This window comes from Phlebotomus papatasi, chromosome 3 (genome assembly GCF_024763615.1).
Source record: "Phlebotomus papatasi isolate M1 chromosome 3, Ppap_2.1, whole genome shotgun sequence".
Taxonomy (NCBI): Eukaryota; Metazoa; Arthropoda; class Insecta; order Diptera; family Psychodidae; genus Phlebotomus; species Phlebotomus papatasi.
The window spans coordinates 33,446,464-33,467,810 of NC_077224.1; the positions used below are offsets into that span (position 1 = coordinate 33,446,464).

General features: G+C 33.5%; 2 protein-coding genes across 8 annotated transcripts; one reads left to right on the top strand and one right to left on the bottom strand.

Moving 5' to 3' along the window:
- Positions 1–21: 21 nt before the first annotated feature.
- Positions 22–2,899, top strand: LOC129805364 (calcium-binding and coiled-coil domain-containing protein 2). Of its 2 annotated transcripts, none has more exons than XM_055853244.1 (2): positions 22–210; positions 277–2,899. In XM_055853244.1, the coding sequence occupies exons 1-2, from the start codon at positions 132–134 to the stop codon at positions 960–962; spliced, it is 765 nt and encodes a 254-aa protein (XP_055709219.1). In that variant the 5' UTR covers positions 22–131; the 3' UTR covers positions 963–2,899. The 2 variants fall into 2 exon arrangements, with proteins under 2 accessions (XP_055709219.1, XP_055709220.1); XM_055853245.1 differs by having other exon boundaries at positions 149–210; positions 284–2,899.
- LOC129805349 (serine/threonine-protein kinase MAK) lies at positions 993–14,519 on the bottom strand. Of its 6 annotated transcripts, none has more exons than XM_055853218.1 (6): positions 12,936–14,519; positions 12,349–12,855; positions 10,280–11,145; positions 1,654–1,923; positions 1,466–1,572; positions 993–1,339 (listed from the first exon to the last, which is right to left on the bottom strand). In XM_055853218.1, the coding sequence occupies exons 1-6, from the start codon at positions 13,089–13,091 to the stop codon at positions 1,257–1,259; spliced, it is 1,989 nt and encodes a 662-aa protein (XP_055709193.1). In that variant the 5' UTR covers positions 13,092–14,519; the 3' UTR covers positions 993–1,256. The 6 variants fall into 6 exon arrangements, with proteins under 6 accessions (XP_055709193.1, XP_055709192.1, XP_055709189.1 ...); XM_055853217.1 differs by having other exon boundaries at positions 1,433–1,572; XM_055853214.1 differs by having other exon boundaries at positions 993–1,572.
- Between the last annotated feature and the right edge of the window lie 6,828 nt (positions 14,520–21,347).

The following is a 21,347-nucleotide window of genomic DNA, read 5'->3' on the forward strand; positions in this document are numbered from 1 at the left end:
GGTGTGCAACTGATAAATTGAAGTTGATAAGATAGCTAATGGTGAGGAGGTACCCGAAACACCCAAGTTAACAGGTGATTGAACACAAAATTGAGTGCCTTGTCGGTGATGCGTAATATAAAAGTGGAGCAATGAACAGTGATAAGTACGAAGAGGAAATCTTCAGACTAAATCAAAAAATTAAAGAATTGTTTGGCACTGCAGAGAAAGGTAGGGGATTTAATGTGAATTGGTCGTTAGGAAAATAAATTTTTAAATGAATCTTTTTTTTGTAAGTCACCAGGGAAAACAACGCCCTGTTCAAAGAGAACAAACTGCTCAACACAGAGTGTGTAAACCTCAGGCGAGAAAATATGGAAAATTCCACTATTAATCTCCAGCTGAGATTAGATCTGGAAGCAGTGACCGAGCAAAGGGATGACCTGTATGAAGCCAATCAGAAGCTAAAGGTAGGGCTCAACAGGTTGTCGGAGAGATCAAGAACTCAAGCTGAAACGATCACTAAGATGGAGCATATGATCAAGAGCCAAACTGCCATTATCAAAGGTCAAGCGGCAGAATTGAAGGAATTTAAATCCAGGCCTGAAATTATTAGGGGATTGGCAGACCTTCCAGCCAGCATCGCACCAAACCGCCAATCTGACCCAGTCCTTCTTGAGCAATTGCGTGAGGAGGTTCATAGCCTGGAGGAGAAGCTCGACGAGGCGTACGATGTAATTGAGGGGTTGGAATTCGAATTGGAGAGTTTGGACTTCCTTGAGGCTGAGCATGAACGCATGGAGGCAGAAATTGAGGCACTAAAGCGTGAGATTCGTCACCAAAAAGACCAAAATCAACCAGATGAGGGAGATGGAGCAGCAAAACCATGTCCAAGTCAAGATCCAGAGAAGAAACATCGTCGTGAGATGTTGCACAAAAAGCTAGAGGGTCTTCATCAGAAACAACACAAAAGGGATGAGTAGTTCTATGTGGGTCAATGTTTAAAATTCTAATTTAAGAGCAGAACATTTTGTCTATTTGTGATGCATATTTCTAAAGAAAATCAACCATTACATAGTCCTGACATTATACAAATGACTAATTACAAACTCAGAGGTTGTAGTCTCTCTAAACCTAAGTCCATCCCGAATGAGGTGGTTTAATCCCTAGTGATACAAAATTAGTTATGAGATTTTATCACAGATTGTATAGCGCAATTTTATCAATTTGCAATGATTTTATGTGTCTCTCTCTCGGTCTCTCCTGGCAATCCACCTTCAGTTATTCAGGTACTTTGCTGTCCAATCAGTCCTAATGTTGGAATTGTTGTTTTCCCTCTTGCTGACACCACCTTCAAAACCTTTATCCCCCGCAGCATGGGGAGAGAGAGAGAGATGAAAAGTGTTTTGGGAATTAGTATGAAATTCGGATGAGTAATAAATCATGCTAATACTTATATCACGAACAATCCAACTTAGACTTTTACCATCGTTTATCCTTCCACTCTCCTCCCACGGGAAGGCCTTTACGCCCCCATTGATATGGTATTCATTGGGCACATTCGTACGGAAAGGTTGATGATTCAAGAAGGACCTGGAAATGAGATAAGAATTAATTTGATAGGTTTGCCCAGGGAAAATGGCAATAGGAGTAAAAGGCATATGGTATTCCCACTTGTTTCGATTGTTGACCACAAATTCTTGGTGATGATTGGAATAGTGACTCCTCTTGGTCGCACTACGTCCATCATCCTCCTCAAATAGCCCATTCAGCATGAGATTATTGCGATAGCTGTTGGATTTGGCAAGTGGAACAGTGTTGGGATATTTCGATCCACTGCTGTCCTTCCCCAAGGAAACCGTTCCAAATAAATCCTCCAGCTTAATCGACGACAGAGGTTTCTGCTGATAATCCCCTCGAACTCTCTTTGTGTTTATCTTGCTCCTTTTGTGTTATTTTTTTTTGTGTGTGGGGAGGATGTTCGTGTCCGAAAAAGATGGAATTACATACAAAATAGACACTTAACTATCACAATTGTGGGAAAAATAGAAGAAACAAAAAGGAAGGAAGCAATTATGATCATTTTCATTGGGAAATTCACAATGTCAATCAATAATTGGTGCATAAAGACCAATTACAACCAATATCCACAGACTTTAGCTTCAAATCATCTTGCTGAAACATCCTATATTGGGGATTTTCCTTATTCACTACTTTCTGCATTTAGTACCACGTACAATCCTACTTTCATATCGATTTCCTCCCCGATATATAGCATCTCTTTTGGTAAATGCCCTGGGTCGAGGGGTGAGCAGCTGCATCACAATTTCGACATACACAAATTTTATGCACACATAGAATCTAATTTTAAGCTGTTCAAATCTTTTACAGACCATCATGTTTAATTTAGAACCATATGCTCGACAATTTGATATATCTTCCTGAATATCTTGAGGATTTCTATATGAGAAAATAGGGATTAAAATTATAACTACCTTGACCTAAAAGGAACTACATGGTATGAACTTCTCAAGAGTAATTACTTATGATCAATGTTTTCATATGAATGCACAGCTTTTCCACAACATTTTATCACGAAACCAGACCACATACTACATAAAATTAATTATTTAGGGTCAAATAAAATTGTTTACTTGTAGCTTTTGGATGGTTTGTTTAAGTGCACTTTCTAATAATTTTAATGCAGAAGAATACTAATTAAAAAGTTTTCGTATTTTTTCAAGAACACGAGACATTGAGCCTTATTCTGTTATTCCGGCAAATGGTTAAGAAAAAATAGGGTAATGTAAATATTTTTGTCGCTTTAAACTTTTGTAATGTTGTAAATTTTGTAATTATTTTATTAAAATAAAATTTTATATAGATATGCTTTGAAGTAACTTTGAAGCACTTCTCAAAATTTTTAGGGTATATCATTGGAAAAATGGTTTTTTACAGTTGTACATATTTCACTTTCGACGTTTGTTTTACAGTAATTTTTATATTAAATAAAGTGATTCCAAATTAAAATTGTCTTCAATTTTGACGAGTTTAAGTGGTCAATACTGCTTACTTCGTCTTAAAGTTGCGGTGAACTTAACCAAAAACAATAAATGGCTAATAAGGATAATAAAAACTATAAACATATATTTAAAACCGCAATTCAACTAAACAAAAAGCAAATAAAATTCCTTAATTTATTTATTTTTTAATAAAACACCTTTTTACGTTTTAAACATTGCAAATTTCACCCTAATCTAAAACTAAAGCTATTTTACCCATACTTTACCCTAATCTTAAACTAAAACCTAAAAAAATCAAGACCTCTTGCCTTAATTTTCTATTTTCAGTTTGTCGATGAAGAAATTAAATTAATGTACAATATATATTTTTTAAAAAATTAAAAAAAAACCTTTATGGGACGGCAACGAAAAAATAATAAGTTGGTATTTTTCACTTACAACTTTTTCATATAGGAGAGACTGGGGCAAAAAGTCACAAATTGAAAATTTGAAAATTCAATATCTTCCAAGATAAAAGAGATAGCGGCTGAAAATTTTTTCCATAGATGGCCTACATAGACCTTCTTCAAAGTCGTAAGTTTCTTAGAATTCGAGCTATTCAGAAAATAAAAAAATATTGAAATTTTTAGCCCTATTTTTGATATATTTTCCTTACAACAGATATCAATTTTGACCTACTTATTTTCCAAAATTTATGCACTGGTAAATATTTTTTAAATTATTTGGATTCTTTGAATATAAAACTACTATCTATTTTAGAATTTTACAAAGATTCTTTTCTCCAGAAATCATTTTATTAAAAATGACCACTTGGGGTAAAAAGTAATAAAAGGTATGGAGCAAAAAGTAGCAAAGACTGAAGCAATTTCTGATGTCTCTCGGCGAGAAGAAACGTCATTTCTGCGTCTCACCGCTTGAAATAGCTTGAGAAGCGCTTTTCTCGCTCAGATAGAGAAAACGGTGTTTTGCGAAGGTGTAGAGGAATAAATTTCCTATGAAAATATGTCACCTCGCTATTTTTTTAAATTTAAGAAAGTCCGTAATAAAGCATATCAAAATGTGATAATATCCCATACTTGGTACTATTTGCCCCAGCATTTTTGAGAATGGTCACAAAATTACCTTTTAGAAAACGGCTAGATAAATGTACTTCCTTACAAAATAGAGGAAAATGACTTTCACAAAGTTGTAGAGCAGTAAATTTCCTATGAAACTGCACTAATTAGAAATTTCTGGGGCATTAGGGTAGCTTGTAAAAAAAATAAAATAACCGTTTTGTGACTTTTTGCCCCAGTCTCCCCTATTGAAAAAAGGAAATTTCATATATTTCATTTGTTATTTTACTTAGGTATATGGCTTATTTTTAAGCGGCATACCCCTCAACTCTGAAATAAATTTTTAAGCGTTAAATCTTTAAACCAATCTTTAAAACCTGGTTCGTATTCGCTGATAAAAATCTTTCATTATAAAGTCTTAAATTATTTTCAGCTTTTAATCTGAAATAGGAGTAAGTGGGGCACCTTTGAATTGAGACAGCTTTGAAATTCGGATTATTTCTCCTATTTTTAAATGAAACTCAACAAAGCAATTGCAGTGCTAAATTACATCATGATAAGGCTCAATTCTGTTTAAAAATAGGAGAAAAAATGCCCAATTTCAAAGCTGTCCCAATTCAAAAATGCACCACTTCCCTCCATTAAAAAATACACAAGAAGAAAAATTGAACTGGAAACATTAACATATATAAGTTTTCATAAGTTGGAAATCTTTAATTTTGACACTAAATATTTGATTTAAAGTTTAAATTTTCAATAAGCTCACTAAAGAAATTAAAATACTTAGATGTCAAAATCGAATTTTTCAAAAATACTATTTAGATAAATGTTGCATCCAATGATGCTTTTATCTTCCTATAAAAAAAAATTAAATGTAAAATAATTCTGCATCAGCGATATACAAATGCATAGATCTCGTTTGTTTTAAGTCTTTAACTTATAAAAAATCGCAGTGTTCGAAAGTGCCCCTGTGCGGTACTACTAACCCATTTCTACCTAAGACACTTTAAAATTTCAGCCATTCAAAGAAAATTCATACAAAGAAATGCCAACATTTTCTACTATATTTTATTTTGTGACTTCAAAACCTAATAATAATTTCATCATTTTTGGAAAATTGTAACCACAGCGCTTTTCGTAATCATCCCATCGAACTTAAGTCGCATTAAATTATTATTAGAATTGAAAGAAAGATATGTATCATATAATGTTACGTTATTTATTCAGGTATAATGACTAATGACTATTTGAATTTGTATTAAAAGTCCTAAACACGAAAAGTTATTAAACATCACGATAATACAAATATTGATTCACAATAAATACATTCAAGTTCTCCGTCCAAGTGTATCTTTTACAACATCAGGCGCAATTCTCAGCCCCTAATTAAAAAGGAAGTGACGCAAAGACGCTAAAATCAGTGCATGAGATTGCGTGGAAAGATAGTGAACCAGAAGCCCCTTGAGAAACTGAATCGGAAGCTGTATTAAATTCTAAAGGAGTTTCTTGGCACAAGCAAAACTATGTATACATTTCTTGGGGCTGGAAGAATTTTACTGAGAAAATATTTATGACTTTTACATGTGAAGACCAAGATAGACCAGGAACTGACTTTAATTTATGACGATCAATTCAAGTATCTCGTGTAATGCACGATACGAGGAACTTGCAATAAATCTCGTAAGTAACCGTCTGGGCCTTTCTGGGCTATGCTATCATCTGCGAAGACCATTGAAAATCTCCACTCTTCCACTGCCCCAATGAAAATTTGTCCTTTCAGCACTCACATCTCCAATATCCTTATACTCAAATTATAACATATTCCACCCACGGATGAAGAAAAAAAATCATTTTTATCTATAGATACGGAAATACGGGTTTCCTGCAAATTTTTCACCTATCAATTTGAGCAATTTCTCACAGTTTTCCATGTGGTATTAGGCAGTGAAAAATCTTTCCACGAATATTTCAGGAAGATCAATGAAGTCTTCCCCGGTGGTATTATATTAAATTGTGAAAAATACTCCCCAATTTACACTTCATTGATTTCAGCACATCTCTGGCACTATCATTGGCTGCTATTTATCTCACAAAAATACCAGAATTTTCTCACCCTCATTAATTTCAGTTTATTACCTTGATGGACTCCCCTCCACCCCCAAAACCACTTGCATTCTATTTCAATTATCCTGGAGAATTTGGTATATTCCAAAAAGTTTGAGTGAAAGTATTTTGAAAAGCAAAACGAGAAGTACATTATTGCAGGCAATTTGCGATAAATTTCACAAAACCTTACTCAGACAAGTCATTCACGAAATCACTCAAAAATTCAATCGAAAAGTTATTGCATATTCGGCAAATGCTTTCAAAAAATTGCTAAAAATTACGCAAAAAAATTAAAAGTAATTTATATTTTGCTTTTTTATTGATCGAACTCTTAGAGAAAGAGAGCAACGCATTGCACAAAATCCAAAAACGATGAACGATTTTGACTTCTAATTTTAGAAGCCAAACAGTAGTGGATATCGAATTTTGGGCTTCTGTGACTCATCTGTAAGTCGTCCCACAGAGGTATAAGAGGAAAATAAGCATTACTGGAATTTTATTTTAACATTTTCAAGTTTCGCATAGGGGAAGTGCTCATAATTTTGGACAGTCTGCTTATAAGCATCGAAGTTCCCAGTTTGAAGTGCGATATTTTCTATACTAATTGACATTTCTTGTTACTCTCTTTTCAGAAGGGCTGTTTAGAAACTTAGCAAGCTATTTATCGTCTTATTTTTATTAAAATTAGTTTTAATACGTTTAAAAATGAATTGATATGTAGAGGTGAATTTGACTCTTATTTTGGACAACTTGGTTATTAATTTTTATAACTTATCTGTAAATTTGGACAGCTAATCCGCCGCAACAGGATGCCCATTGTTCTTCATTTGATAAACCAATCTTACCAAGTCCTCTTCCTGTTCATGTAAGGGAACCGTAAAATGTCACAAGAAGCCCGGAAACTTTCCATATCATTCATTAAAGTGAGTTGACTTCGATACTCCAAGTACGTGCGGATTCGCTCATTCCCTGACCTTTCCGGGAGCCTTTCAAGGCATTTCTCGCTACATCTCTTTCGTAGAGATGATGCTCCTTTGTTTCTCCAGGCATTTGTCCAACCTAGTCATCACAAAAGCTAAAACTTCACGAAATTTCGTGAGAAAAACACCTGTCCAAAATAAGAATCATCACCTCACTGGTGAATGTCTTAAAAAATTTCCCATTTTTCACACGAAAAATATAATTCACAAGGCAAATCTCACTTCAGGTCAAATGTACAAATCATCAGTAACGTGAATCAACACAATATTCAATGAATATTCAATAATATCACTCAAAAACAGCGAACAAACTTTGTTAGTACTTCACCAAAACTAAATAAGACTGAAGTAAGCCACGAAGTTCTGTCATATTTCTTGTAAGCAATTGCTCACACTGAATTTTCAACAAAGCAATTTCAACTCAAATCATATTCAAAATTTAACGTATTTACTGTCAAAATCTTCCAAAAAGAACAAATATTTAGATAGAATTCATTATTCATCAAATATTGGAATAAAAATCCATCATTTTAATCAATTTATTTTTAGTGTCCAATGTTATCCCCGAAGTGTCCAAAATAAGAAACTGGACAAAATTATAAGCATTTCCCCTACTTATTGTTCCAACAACTTCTTTCATTTTTAGATATTATGGAGGTAGTACAAATAACCATTTCGTTTCTGGTTTCACCAATAATAAATTCGTAAAGTACCGGTAATTGAACATTTACAGCACAGCAAATTAATTTTATATTATACATTATTGCAATTTTATATCACTGGGTTATTTAGATGATTTCTAACCCTGTTTTAATCAATAATGTAAACCGTTTCGAAATATTATTATTGTATGCACACTAAAGAATTTTCACTATGCACAATCTCACGGACTCGAGCATTCCGCAAAACACACACACCTTGGTGTTGTCGCCTAATAGAGTTTATGTTTATAATGTGCATAAAGTTTGAAACGCACATAATTATAGAAAATGTAAATCAATTTTCCCGAAAATGCTAAAATTTGGAATAAATTTCTAACCTGATTCAGTAGCAGAGTTACAATTACATGTTAGGAAAGAAGCTTAAAATTGCATAAACCTAACATGGATATAGTTTCAAGTTTCATAAGAAGTAAAAATTAAGAAAAAAATATATTTACACACATCGACTTGTCAGAATATAAGTCAAATAGGGTAAGTGTGCCAAATTTCGGCATAGTTGCATGCAAGAAGCTCCAAAGTCTCAAGTTTGAAATGTAATATTTTTATTAAAAATTGATTTTTTTTATATACTTCTTCTTAAAGAGTGTTGCTTGGAACCTTGTAGAGCAGAGGCGTGCAAAAACCGTTGAAACCGAATAAACGTCAAATGAAACATCTACGTCAATGGTCAATACGCTACCAGAACAAACTTATTTTGACGTTTATTCGGTTTTCAACGGTTCTTACACACCTATGTTGTAGAGATTTTATCGCCTTTATTTTCTCTAAAAATCATTCTTAATACATTTTAAAATGAATAAAAATGTAGACATAGCTTTAGTGGCCTATTTCGGCCACCTTCATTCTCATAATTCCTTGACATCGTCTCGTTTGTCGAAACGACAGTTTTTGTTTCTTTTTGCGTTGTATAATTTCTAGAATATGCAAAAACTAAAAATTCATGAAAATTCGAGGAAAAAAAGTGTCCGGAATTGCAAGCTGGCCGGTAATTTAGGGTAAGAAGTTTACTAAGTCAATGGTACTAAGTCAATTTTTAATGGTACTAGAAGGTACTAAGTCAATTTTTTGCAAAATTTGTTTTTTCGCTTTTCGGGTACTTCTTGATACCCTCTATCTTTCCTGTGAATTATACCGGAAAGTTAATTATTCCCAAAGTTATAGGGATTTCAAATCTTAAAATACTTATACTCAGCATGTAAAACCTGAACTGGAAATTGCTCTCCTGTAACGTTGGCTATTCGCGACTTATTCGTTTTACATTCTGAGCTGTCGTAATAAACTTTAAAAATCACTTCATTATGCCTATCATCAAATATTTTTGTATGTAACCAGAAGCTTATTTAACCCGAAAAAAATGAAGGTGTCATATTGTTATTTTTTTATTTTTGTTTTAAATTCTAAGTTATGCTCTAACAAAAATCTATTAATATCGGATAAATTATCCGCTACATATTGTTTTTTTTTTTACTTTAACGGGTTACGTGGGTCACGAAAAATAAAGGAACAACTGAATATTTTCATTTTTTTTCAATTTTAATTAAAAAAAAATATGTATTACAATCTATTTAGTATATAAAAGTACAACATTCAAACATTATTTTCTAAAGTTTTCAATTTAAAAAATAATTTTGGATTAAACTTGAAATTACTTATATCATAGAAGTTATAGCATTTTTAGTCCAACAGCTAACATTAGCTATAACATTTTAATATCAAAAAATGAAAAGAAAACACGATTGCTATCTTCCGCAGGTTAGTTTGGCTGAGTTATCTTGGGTATGGAAATTTTCACACATAGGGGAACGTAGGCATGGTCCGCACAGAGTGAACCTTCAAACGATGCGAATTTTCTCTTTGTTTGCAAAGAGCTGACTTGCCATTTCTCATCTCGTTTCATGAACTTAATAATTATCTATCTTATGGCTAAGAAATGACGAACTAGCTCTTTGCAAATAAAGAGAAAATTTGCGTTGTTTGAAGGCTCACTCTGTGCGAACCATGCCAACATTCCCCTAAATAGCCGCCCGGGTATACTCAAGCGTAGTTCTCAAGTGGTTAAACTCTCTAAATTCTTCTGTTAAATTGAAAATAGGGACCTACTTTCCACAAATCTCTGTTCTAATAGATATAATAAGTTTGAAAAATTTCCAAACCCTCCAAGAGTAAAATTTGGAAAGGCAAACACTTTAGAAAGAGCTCAAATTTAAATGGATTTGTGTGCTGAAGCCGTTTGTATAGTCCGACTTTCAACACTGTCCGATTTTTAACACATTACCCTATAATCCAGAGCATCTCTGAACTGGCAAATTTATTTTTCTCTTGAATAGATTTGGCACATATTGATGCTCCTTTTGACAATGAGACAGCGGTATGTAATTAATATTCATATCTCAAAGTGCTGAAAATGAACTCACCCGAGAATCCTGTCCAATTCATCATCATCATCCACCCCTTCGTCGTCTGCGATGTTCCACTTATTCGTTGGGATGACCCCTTTGGACTTGAAAGTCACAACAGGATGATGATTTACAGCGTCACCATTCACCACTGGCATAACATTGCGCTGCTTGGAGAAGGCATTGTACACACGTGGAGCATCACCCAGACCCGAGTCCGAATCGAGAATGGTGTCAATTGGCTGCTGATGGAGGTAAAAACCACCCGGAGTGGCTTTCGTGTTCACAATGACACCGGAATAGGCATTGTTGAAGGTGTACTTGTTGCCACCGGTATTTCCATTCACATGCTGCAAATTCTTCCGCTGGCTGTAATTTCCGAGAAGATTAATCTCCCCATTCTGTCCAATGGTGGGACCAAATCCATTGAGATTGGCACTGTTCTTTAGCTGAACTGTTGAGCTACTGGTTACACTGGGAGCAACTTTAACCACCTTCTTTGGTTCATTGTTCAGGTAGAACATCCTCTGATTATTCATCTCGTGCTGTTCGGGATTGTTATTGGGATTATTTCTCAACAACTGTGTCACATTGATACAATTCTCTAGTGACTGATCTCCATGGGAGATTGTCGATGGTGGCACTGTTCTAAAGTTAGATACCACTGGACTAGACGGTCTAGGTTTGGCCAGTTCGAAGTAAGGATACTTGAGAGATTGCTGAGCTGTTGGTCTCTTGTCGGAGTCCCACCTGAGAAAATCCTCCAGCACCTGCAGAGCTGGATCTGTGGCACGACTTACAATGGAGTCAAGGGGAATTTTTGAGCACGCTGGAAATTGGAAATGTATGGCAGACGCCAATCGATGACCCTCGGGCCAGTCATCCTGAAAATACAACAGTAAACGCACGATTGCACCATCAATGATTTAAATCATGGTTAATTTAGGAACACGCCAATGAACCAAAAAAAAAAGTTTTCAATCAATAAAAATCAGAAGCCCAGAAGCAACTTTTGAAATAGAAAGGGAGTTTCATAAAACTATTTTAAAGCAGCATTTGTATACATGTAAATATTCAGATTTGGACTTCAAACCTCCAGGTAGATGGAAATACTAAAACAAATATTTATTGATCTAATTCAAATGGCTAGTGATATACTTATATGTATGTCTATTTCTCAAATTCTACATATGGTTCATCTCTCAGAAGAATCATATTCTAATACATTTTTTTCGAATAAAGATTTTAACACTAAAAGACATCTATATGATTGTTTGTAATTTATAATTACCTCCTTTTTCTATGGTTAAACGGTATGAGATAAAAACTTGAGTTTTTGGTAGCCCTTATAGCATGTAAGTCAACTCTAAAACTACTAACATGACTTATCGATTTTCGATAAATTATGTTGATTTCGATTTTTATTTATGATTTATCGATATTTAAAAAGTACCTAAAAAATATTTTCAAAATATTTATCTGAGGTATTTCAAGTGCTTCAACACCGTTTAACGTAAATATAATCAAAATAGGGTAAGTGTGCCAAATCTCGGCATAATTGCATGCAAGCGCTAAAGTCTCGAGTTTGAAATGTAATATTTTTAATACAAATTGAATTTTTTGTTATTTTTTTTTATAAGGAGTGTTGCATGGAACCTTGTAGACAGTTTATCGTCTTTATTTTCTCTAAAATCATTCTTTATATATTTTAAAACGAATAAAAATGTTGACATAGCATTGGTGGCTTATTCCGGCCACCTTCATTCTCATAGTTTCTTTCCCTTCCGGAATTTTTTGCATTGTGTAATATCTAGAGTATGTAAAAACTAAAAATTCATGGAAATTTGAGGAACAAAAAATGTGGCCGGAATTGCAAGCTGGCCGGAATTTGGTACACTTACCCTAATGGTTTGATTACATTTCCATCAATTTCTGACCAACTAAGACATCTAAACATCTTAAACTGAAAAATGCCTTATTTAGTAGTCAACTGATAGGAATTTAGTCTAATCATTATTTTGATAACAATTACATAAAGCTACCTCTCGGCCTAACTCGTAAGTATGTCCAGCACATAAAACACTTACCTTATCGGGTGTTCCCAAAACGGAACAAATCTTGAACAATTGATCTACTTCACTGGTACCAGGAAACAGTGGACGAAAAGTATACAACTCCGACATGATGCATCCCACAGCCCACAGATCAATGGATGATCCGTATTTGGTGGAATGTAGCAGGACTTCAGGTGCTCTATACCACCGTGTAGATACGTAGTCCGTAAACGGTGGCCTAGATCGGATCTCCCGAGCTAAACCAAAGTCAGCAATCTTTACTAGCTCAGGACCCGAACATAGGAGATTCTCAGGCTTGAGATCTCGATGGAAGAAGCCATGTCGATGCATAAAGGCTAAGCCATTGAGCACCTGATAGAGCATATTGCGTATTGTTGATTCAGGGAAGTGTGTCTCTCTATCCTTAATGAGTTGATAGAGGTTCTCTTTCATGTACTCAAAGACAAAGTAGAGAATGTCATTTTCCCGTATCACCTCCTTCAGTTTCACCACATTTGCATGTGAGAGCTTCTTGAGGGACTGCGTGGAACACGAGATAATTGATATTTACCAAATTGTTAAATATTTGCTTTTAGTTTATTGCGTGTCTATCAACATACCTTGACCTCTCGCAAATTCATCGCTTCCTCCCACGAGTAGTATTTTCGCTTCATTCGCTTAATGGCCACCTTCTCGCCCGTGTCCTTTCGCTGTGCGAGGACAACAGTGCCATAAGTTCCATCCCCAAGTTGATTTAGTGTTATGTACCGATTCATCTTTTCACTATATTGCTTTTTCTCACACCACCATCTTTAGCATTATTTTATGTCCCTCATAGGAGTGTCCATTTTACCGTCTCCATTGAAATTTGTAGCTTTAACTAAGATACCCTCACGGAAGATGTGAAAACACAAACCTAAATCCGGAAGAAGATCCTCCAGTTTGGATAAAAACAAATGATAGGACAAATACTACTGGAATACTGGGTAGAAGCACCAAAAAGATTCACTCATGGATTTATGCTATATAACTTCATCTAACAGAATTGCTGGAAAATCAAGTGAAAATCCATCGCCGCACCCCAAAATTCTTGCATAACAAAAAGACCACCACGTAGAACATAAATTATGCTTAAGTTTTAAATTAGTTGCCAAATTGAGATTTACATCGAAGGAATATCATTCGATATCACCCACCAAAACTGGATATATAAAAGAATAAGGAACATCCCTACCCTCAGAAATCCCCTCAAATTTTACAGATTGTTGATTATGAGAAAATCCAGCTCGTCAATCGGTAAACGCAAAGAAATTTCTTCCCAATCGCAGAGCCGAATAATAAAAAAGTTTAATGAATTTTCTATGAAGCTCACCTTTAGCTTGAAAAAGCATTCACGCGTAGAATGAGGATGGAAAAAATTTGTGGGTTTTACAGAGAGAGAGGCGGAAAAACATTGGAAAATTTCCCTTAGATTTGTGAGTCTTTACGATGTGGAGAAGAAATGAAATTTTGCACAACATGAAAGTACTTGGTTAGTGGAAGACGCTTTGGAAAAGCTTTGGAAAAGGGGAGTTCAACTCTCGCGAATTGTGCCATCCCAGACAGAAAGTCATTCCTAATTCATGACAATTTTATATGCCACCTGCAAAGTATCCCTTCTCGCTGATTCTTTCAAACGATGACACTTCAGTAAATTTTTAAACATAAGTTTACAGGTGACTTTATTTAAAGCAAACTGAAAAAAGCCATATGGATTTTAGAACTCAGTCTTCCAACACCATTCCTAATCCTTGAGACAAATATTGATTTTTAAATTTAGGAAAAAAACACATGTCATCGTGGTTCTCACTTTTCTAACACGAATTACGTTGCGTATGTAGACAGCATGTTGCAAAAGAAGCGCAAGTTTGAAAACAAACTTTAGTTTTCCGATGTGATTAAAAAAGGATAATTTTTTGAAAGGTGCCGCATTGGATTTTTTATATAATAATTTAAAAAGTTAGTATAATTTTGATAGGCCTTTCTAGCTTTAATTTTGTTTAGGTTTTATAAATATTAAAAATATTTATCATTAACTTTACGAAGATTACGATTGATTTGAATTCTATTTTCATATATTTGGTAATTTCCGACGATTAATTCAATATGTATGGAAACCTGTGAGCATCGGGTAAGAAGAAGCACAGAAAAATTCAAATTCTTTCCAAAGCTTTCGGCTCGGGCTCCAAACCTTCCTCAGTGGTCAAATTTTAGTCTTTTCTTGATTTGTCAAAGAGTTTTTTTTTTTATAAACAGGGCATGGGATCTGGGGCCCTGCACTTAATTCTCTAGTTATTTTAATATTTTTATAATGATTATTATAAATTATTAAAATAATTAGAAAATTATTTATTTATCACTAGGAAGGCTTGGAGTCCGAGCCGAAAGCTTTGGGAAAAATTTAAGGGAAAGTGCCCATGCTTGAAACCATTGGAAGCTTCGTAATGACTAAATTTTCTATGTTTCACAATATATATGTGACTTATCGCAACGCAATTTTAAAATCTATGGGTAAGTATGGGTGTATCTATGGGTGTGGGTTCCAATGGTATCAAGCATGGGCACTTTCCCCTACATTTTTCTGAGCTTATTCTTACCCAACGCTTATCTATTTTTATATCTATTTTTGATCATATCTCCCATGTGAAATTGGGTAGAATTTTATGAATATTAAAAAAACGGCTGTTTGATCGTTTTATTCGTTTTAGTGACTATCTAGATCTAGAGGTAGATAGTCAGGTAGAGGTAGCGACTACAGTAGACTCTCGCAAATTCGGCTCTTTTAAGATCAGGTTACTTTTTAATTCGGGCAGCGGTTACATTTGAAAAAAGTTTGTTGTCATTTTCAAGTTTGATTATGATTATCAAATGAATCAAATATGCTCAAATTTGGTATGGTTTGTCTTAGTTTTGATGTGATTTTGCATTATTAAGGAATTTTCATGCAATTTACGTTATATATGAGTGTGTAAACTCAATATCTATATGCACATGAATAAAAAAATCGTTGCATTTCAAAAACTTTGTCGCCCGAATTTCTGTCTAATTCGGCTGACATTTCGGTCCCATATGCCCGAATTTGAGAGAGTCTACTGTACCTAAAAACTAAAGGCAAGGACTTCAGACCTAAAGTTTAGCGATATGGCTCAACTTCTCTAACTTCTTAGCATCAAGATTTTTTTTGAAAATTTTTACTTAAAATTAGATAATAAGAGTGAATAATTAATTAGTTTTTGAAAAATCTATAAAATTACTTATTATTTAGGATTTTGAAATTTTGCAGAACTAGGCTAAACCTTTAGTTTGAAAACCGTTTTAGTGGTATTGACCTAAGGCTTTCAATGCTAATTAATCATTACTTATTAAAGGCAGCTACATTTTTATTTTCTTTATTTAGTATTTTATTTTTCTAAAACAAAGGTTTTGATAAATCTAGTAACGATTTTTTTTCTTTTCGGATATAACTTTGCAGTTAATGTAATTCTTGTAATTCTAACCGATTCTTGAAATTTTTTCACAATCTAATACTTCCCATGAGGATCTAGTTTAAATTGCATTTTGTTCGAAAGGTTTTCAATTTTATAAGAAATCGTCAGATTCCAATCGATAACAAATGGGTAAACAAATCGATAACATAATTAACCAATAAAACTGAATCGCTTTAACCCTTTAAGGACGAGAGGGTCAAAAATTGAGGGTCAGAAAAAATAAATTTTAACTGAAATTCTTTACAATCTCAGCTTTTGTGGTCCTAGATGAAATCCGATCTCGTCAGATCGGGCCCACATTTTGGACTTACGCATTTTGACATTCACGCCAAAAATCGATTTTCGTGGACGTCCCGTTCGTCCGTCGTGCGTTCTTCTATATATTCGTCCTTCTTGAGAGAGAACGGAAAGAGATATCGACAAGCGGTTTTCGGCAGAGATTAAATGTCAATGGGCGGCTAGAAGTAGGTGATGTCACATCCACCCCCACACCCTCCTGCCGCCATTTTGAAATACCCTCAAATTTTGTTTTTTCAATAACTCAGCCTCTATGGCATCGATCGATCTTAAATTTTAGTAGGGTAAAGTGATATAATATGGAATTAGTATTACAAGTTGGACAATTCGTTGGTACAAGTTGGACATGGTTTTTTTCTTGATAAATACAGTACAAAATTTGTTTTTAAGCCCAAGGAACCAAATTATAAAACTAAAGCATTAAAAATATACAAATAAAAAATAAGTACTAAATTTATCAAGACAAAAAGCCCTGTCCAAATTGTACCATTGTCCAACTTGTACCTCTGTCCAACTTGTACCACTTTACCTTATGTATAGCTGAGCGAGCTTTCGATCAATACCATTCTTTACCCCCAAAATTCAACTCACTATCGAATTTTCACGCATTCAGAGTTGCAAGCACCTCGAGTTGTATGCATTTTCCTAAGAGATTTAAATATTAGTTAGCTTATAATCAATTATTGATAATTATGCGAAAATCATGTGGAAGTCTCTTAGGAAAAGTAAAAGAAATTCATATTATTCGACGGCATGAACGTTCGATGGAAGGATGCTTTCCCCTATACGAATTTTTCTTAACAAGATTGTTTTCTTTTATGTGTTCATTAACATAAAACACAAAGGGAATTTTACTCATAGTGATATTAGGTATTGTAAAATATAATCAGGTCCTAATTTCTGACCCCTTGATGGAACATAATGAAAAATAAAATTGTTCAATGTGAAAAATATCCCCCACAATTGGTGTACAAGTAAATTATTTGCATAGAGCCAATTTTTACCAGGTAGAGCAATGTTGAGAGGGAAAATTGAATTAAATGGCAAGCAAATACCTGACCTCTCGCCTTTTTTGGCTTCTGGCACAAACCAGCAATTGTATTTCACTGGGAAAATACTCATGAAAGTTTGCTGGTAGTTTTTCTTCCACTTGTACCTTAGGGGCAGCAAAAAAAATATTATATGGCGACCAAAAGGTGTGTTGGGTGAGAAAGTGAGCAAATTTAGGGGTAATAAAGGACGCAAAAGGGAATAAATGGCATACCAAAGAGAGGTGAGATATGACAATGGCAAAAAAATGTAAACTAGAACACTTTCCACTGTTGTTTGGGCGTGGGAAAAGGGAGTAAGATGGTTTGTAATTAATGCTGAGAGGAGACACATAAAGAGGGAATTTATATGCGACACAGAATGTACTGCGAAGAGTACATTACACTAGGTATGATCTAGTGTCTGGTGGACGTTGGCCAATATTGGTGAGGTCTCCCACTAAGGAAAGCATTTGATTGTGCCACAGGCCGTTTCTAAGTAACATGACTTCAACACAACTTGTAAATTACAATGAATGACGCATGCCCAAAAGAAAATTGCGCTCAATGTTATGGGCCCAGAGAGTCACCACAGAATACCCACCCTGTAACAACCCTCCTTCGTCTTCCTCATGGGAGAATGCATAATTTATGTGGACACAGAGAGAGTATTATTTACCACACATATTCGTCTTTCCCTTCAGACCACCCTAATTCATGAGAAATCCTTAATTAATGACGTGAGGTGAAATTTTTAACAGGAGCATCCACTGGGACCGCAATATTACAAGAATTTCTTCCAATATCTCTTGCCTCCCATTTTACCTTGTTTTTTTTTTTTTTGCTCAAAGTGTCCCAAGAAAATTCAATTTTGTACAATTAAGTCTTCACGTGCCTCCCACTTTCACGTAATCGATATTTAGCGGCTTTTACCTTATGTTATTCCCTCCGTTGAACAATTTCGGTTGCCTTGAGAAAATCCAATTGAACTTAAATGTTAAAGAAGTATATTTTAGTGATTCTGACTCAATGGCTTTCCGGAAACAATCGTAAATCTTAAATCCAAAAATGCACTAAAAGTCTATAGGAGGAATAAACTTGTGTCTTTACAGATGTTTACATAACTGCAAACAAGGTTTTAAGGGTGGTTTTCCAACCTAATACACCCCTTCAAGCATAAACTCATGGTTTTCCAATCGTTTATCATATCGACTTAATATTGATATGTTACAAGGCATAAAGCGAATGAATTTATCTATATATGCACACCGACCTTTCCCATGATGTAGCGTTATTCCTAAAAGAGGATACTTTACATAGTAGAAACATGATTTAACTATATTTTCGTTTATAGAAAACTCATTCCCTGTGTTTACTAATATAATTTTGAAAAATGAATTGCACAGTTTAAATTTAAAAATACTCCGATAGTATTTAAGGTTAACAATTTATTAATGTCGAATTGAGTAGAATTCCAAATGACTCACAAATATTTAATTCAAGTAAAATGTTATTCATACACTTAATTAAAATTTTAAACTACATTTCAACCGTAAATTTATGAATTAAAAAAAACTAATATCGATCCATTCCGATTTTCAATTTAATGCTATCAAACCAATTTCTAAACGTTAGTTCATTGTCAAATGTAATTTTCTGGCTTCAGCAATTTGGTTTGGACTAGGTAATAAATGATTAGTAAAAATCGAATTTTATAAATTCTGGATCAATATTTTTTAATGTACGAAACTGTGGAACATTCTTGAAAAAATAGAAAATAAGAAGTTATAAACAATCTTGTTATGTCTGGCGTGTTTTAAACTGATTTTGGACCAATTCTACGTTATTTTCTACCAAAAAATGTTTTTCAACTTTTTTTCAAATAATTCTCGAATGAATTTGATACACAATTACTTTGAAGTCAAAGCAATTATTGTATTTCTGGAATTTTAGTTATATACATACATAGGCTCTATAACCTTTAAATTCTCATGTTTAAGTTAAACATTTAGGGATATTGATTTCTCATCCTTTTTGACCCCTTCCCTACAAGTCAACCTAGACTAGACTAAAACCAAAAAATGCCGTAAGTCAAGTATTTCATTTTGGCCAGTAAAAATTCTATTTTGGTCTCTTTGAAACGTAAAATTAATCAGAAAATTCTTTAAAAAATAAATGAAATATTAAGAGTCTTCTTATTTATTTTCCGTTGAATAACAATGCTTCACTATTTTCCTGTACCTACTGAAAATACATTAATTTATCGTTTAAAATTTGATATTTACTGGCTATTGTTACCAATATATTGCAGCCTATTTCGGAATAAAAACAAGTGAATAGTTTTTTTTTATAAGTTAATAGTTTTTTTTATAGTTTTTTATCAACTAATATAAAATTACTTTTTTTATATAAAATTATTTTAATAAACCTCTTTTATCGATGGATTTTCATCCAGATTGAATTAATTTTTTAAGGTCTTTAGATTCAAAAGCCTTTTTGTCGAAACAACATTCCATCTCTTTTAACTAAAATTTCAATTCTGTAACATTTAATCTATTTTAAGGATGTTAAAGGTAACTTATGAAACAAACCTAAAATAAGAAATGCGAGAGTAAAGTTCACGGAAAGGTCACATACCCAAAAAACTCTTCTTTCTGTTGTTTCTATTTAGAAAAAAACTATTCTACTGTTCAATATTAATTGATTCTCATAATATAACTTAAACGGATTGCATCAATTTTGAAATTTAAAAAAAAAATCAAGAATTAAGAATATTGTCTCAAAATTTCCAAAGCAAAAACGTAGTGAAATTTTTTACGAAAATCATTTTTTTTTGACAACGACCTAAAATTCAGTTTTCGACTTATTAAAACTTTGATCAAATTACTTAGTTGGTCACAAGTAAAATAATTTTTTAAAATAAGTCTCCGAAAATCCAACCTAATGGCGCTGACACACCTTTTCAATTGAGTGAATTTCAACAGATTGAAATTTTACCTCTTACTCTTTCAAAATAAAATCGGATATAGGTGTCTCTTTCTGTCAAATGAAATTTAAAATTGAAATTGAAATTTCAATTTCAATTTCAATTTTCATTTGACAGAAAGAGACACATATATCTTATTTCGCTTTGAAAAAGTAAGAGGTAAAATTTCAATCGATTGAAATTCACCCAATTGAAAAGGTGTGCCAGCGCCATAATATTTGAATTTTCAATTTTTTAATGAAAATTTTAGAAATTACATGAATTCGTATACTAGTGAGATCGAAACAAACCGAAGTAAAGATTTCTCAGATTGTACATAAAAATTTTTTGAGGTTTAAACCGGAGGCAGCCAAAATCCCGGACGCCAAAATCCCGAACGCCAAAATCCCGAAAGCCAAAATCCCGAACGCCAAAATCCCGTTAAACAAAATCTCGAAAGCCAAAATCCCGAAAGCCAAAATCCCGAACGACAAAATCCCGTTAAACAAAATCTCGAAAGAGAAAATCCCGAAAGTTCAAAATCCTGAAAGAGATGAAATTATATTAAGGAAAATATGTAGAATAAATTTCCCAAGGCACAAAAAATTTCCCTTTGCCTCCAGCGACCGCGGGTGCAATCGTGGGAGTAGCTATAAAACTTTTAAGAATTCTGGATTTTGGCTTTCGGGATTTTGGCCCATTCGGGATTTTGGCTTTCCGGATTTCGACCGGGACCCATTTAAACATTGCAATATAAAACGTTACTTTGAAAAAAAAAGATTGCAAACTTGATCAATGACTAACTTAAACTTTTTCGATAATAGGTGTGTTTCATGATCAGTTGGTAAAACTTGATGTAAAAAATGAAATTTAGTCAGAAAAAAATTAATTTGATGAGCATGTACTCAATTTAGAACTTTAAAAGCGGTGAAATTAGTATGTCAGTTTTGAAAAAGAAAAAATAAAGAGGTTTTCATTTTAAAACCAACAACTTTAGATGTTATTTATCTAAATTAGACTAATTATTGTAAAAAGAATAAAGCATTTTTACCGACGAAAATTTATTTTTTTTTACTGCTCATCTGATTTTCGTCTTTAATTAAAAAGCTATAAATATTTTTTGGATATGAGAATTTGAATTCAAAAATAGTATTATAATTTCGATAAATTGGAATATTCATAAATTAAAATTTTTCACTATTGATTAAGTCATAC

Bases quoted from the DNA above. Each gene is read 5' to 3' on its own strand.
- LOC129805364 (XM_055853244.1), top strand. From the start codon at position 132: ATGAACAGTGATAAGTACGAAGAGGAAATCTTCAGACTAAATCAAAAA. The intron at 211-276 runs GTAGGGGATTTA...TTTTTTTGTAAG, and splicing joins GTTTGGCACTGCAGAGAAAG to TCACCAGGGAAAACAACGCC.
- LOC129805349 (XM_055853213.1), bottom strand. From the start codon at position 13,091: ATGAATCGGTACATAACACTAAATCAACTTGGGGATGGAACTTATGGC. The intron at 12,856-12,935 runs GTATGTTGATAG...TGTTCCACGCAG, and splicing joins TGAATTTGCGAGAGGTCAAG to TCCCTCAAGAAGCTCTCACA. The intron at 1,924-10,279 runs GTGAGTTCATTT...ATAACACAAAAG, and splicing joins GAATTGGACAGGATTCTCGG to GAGCAAGATAAACACAAAGA.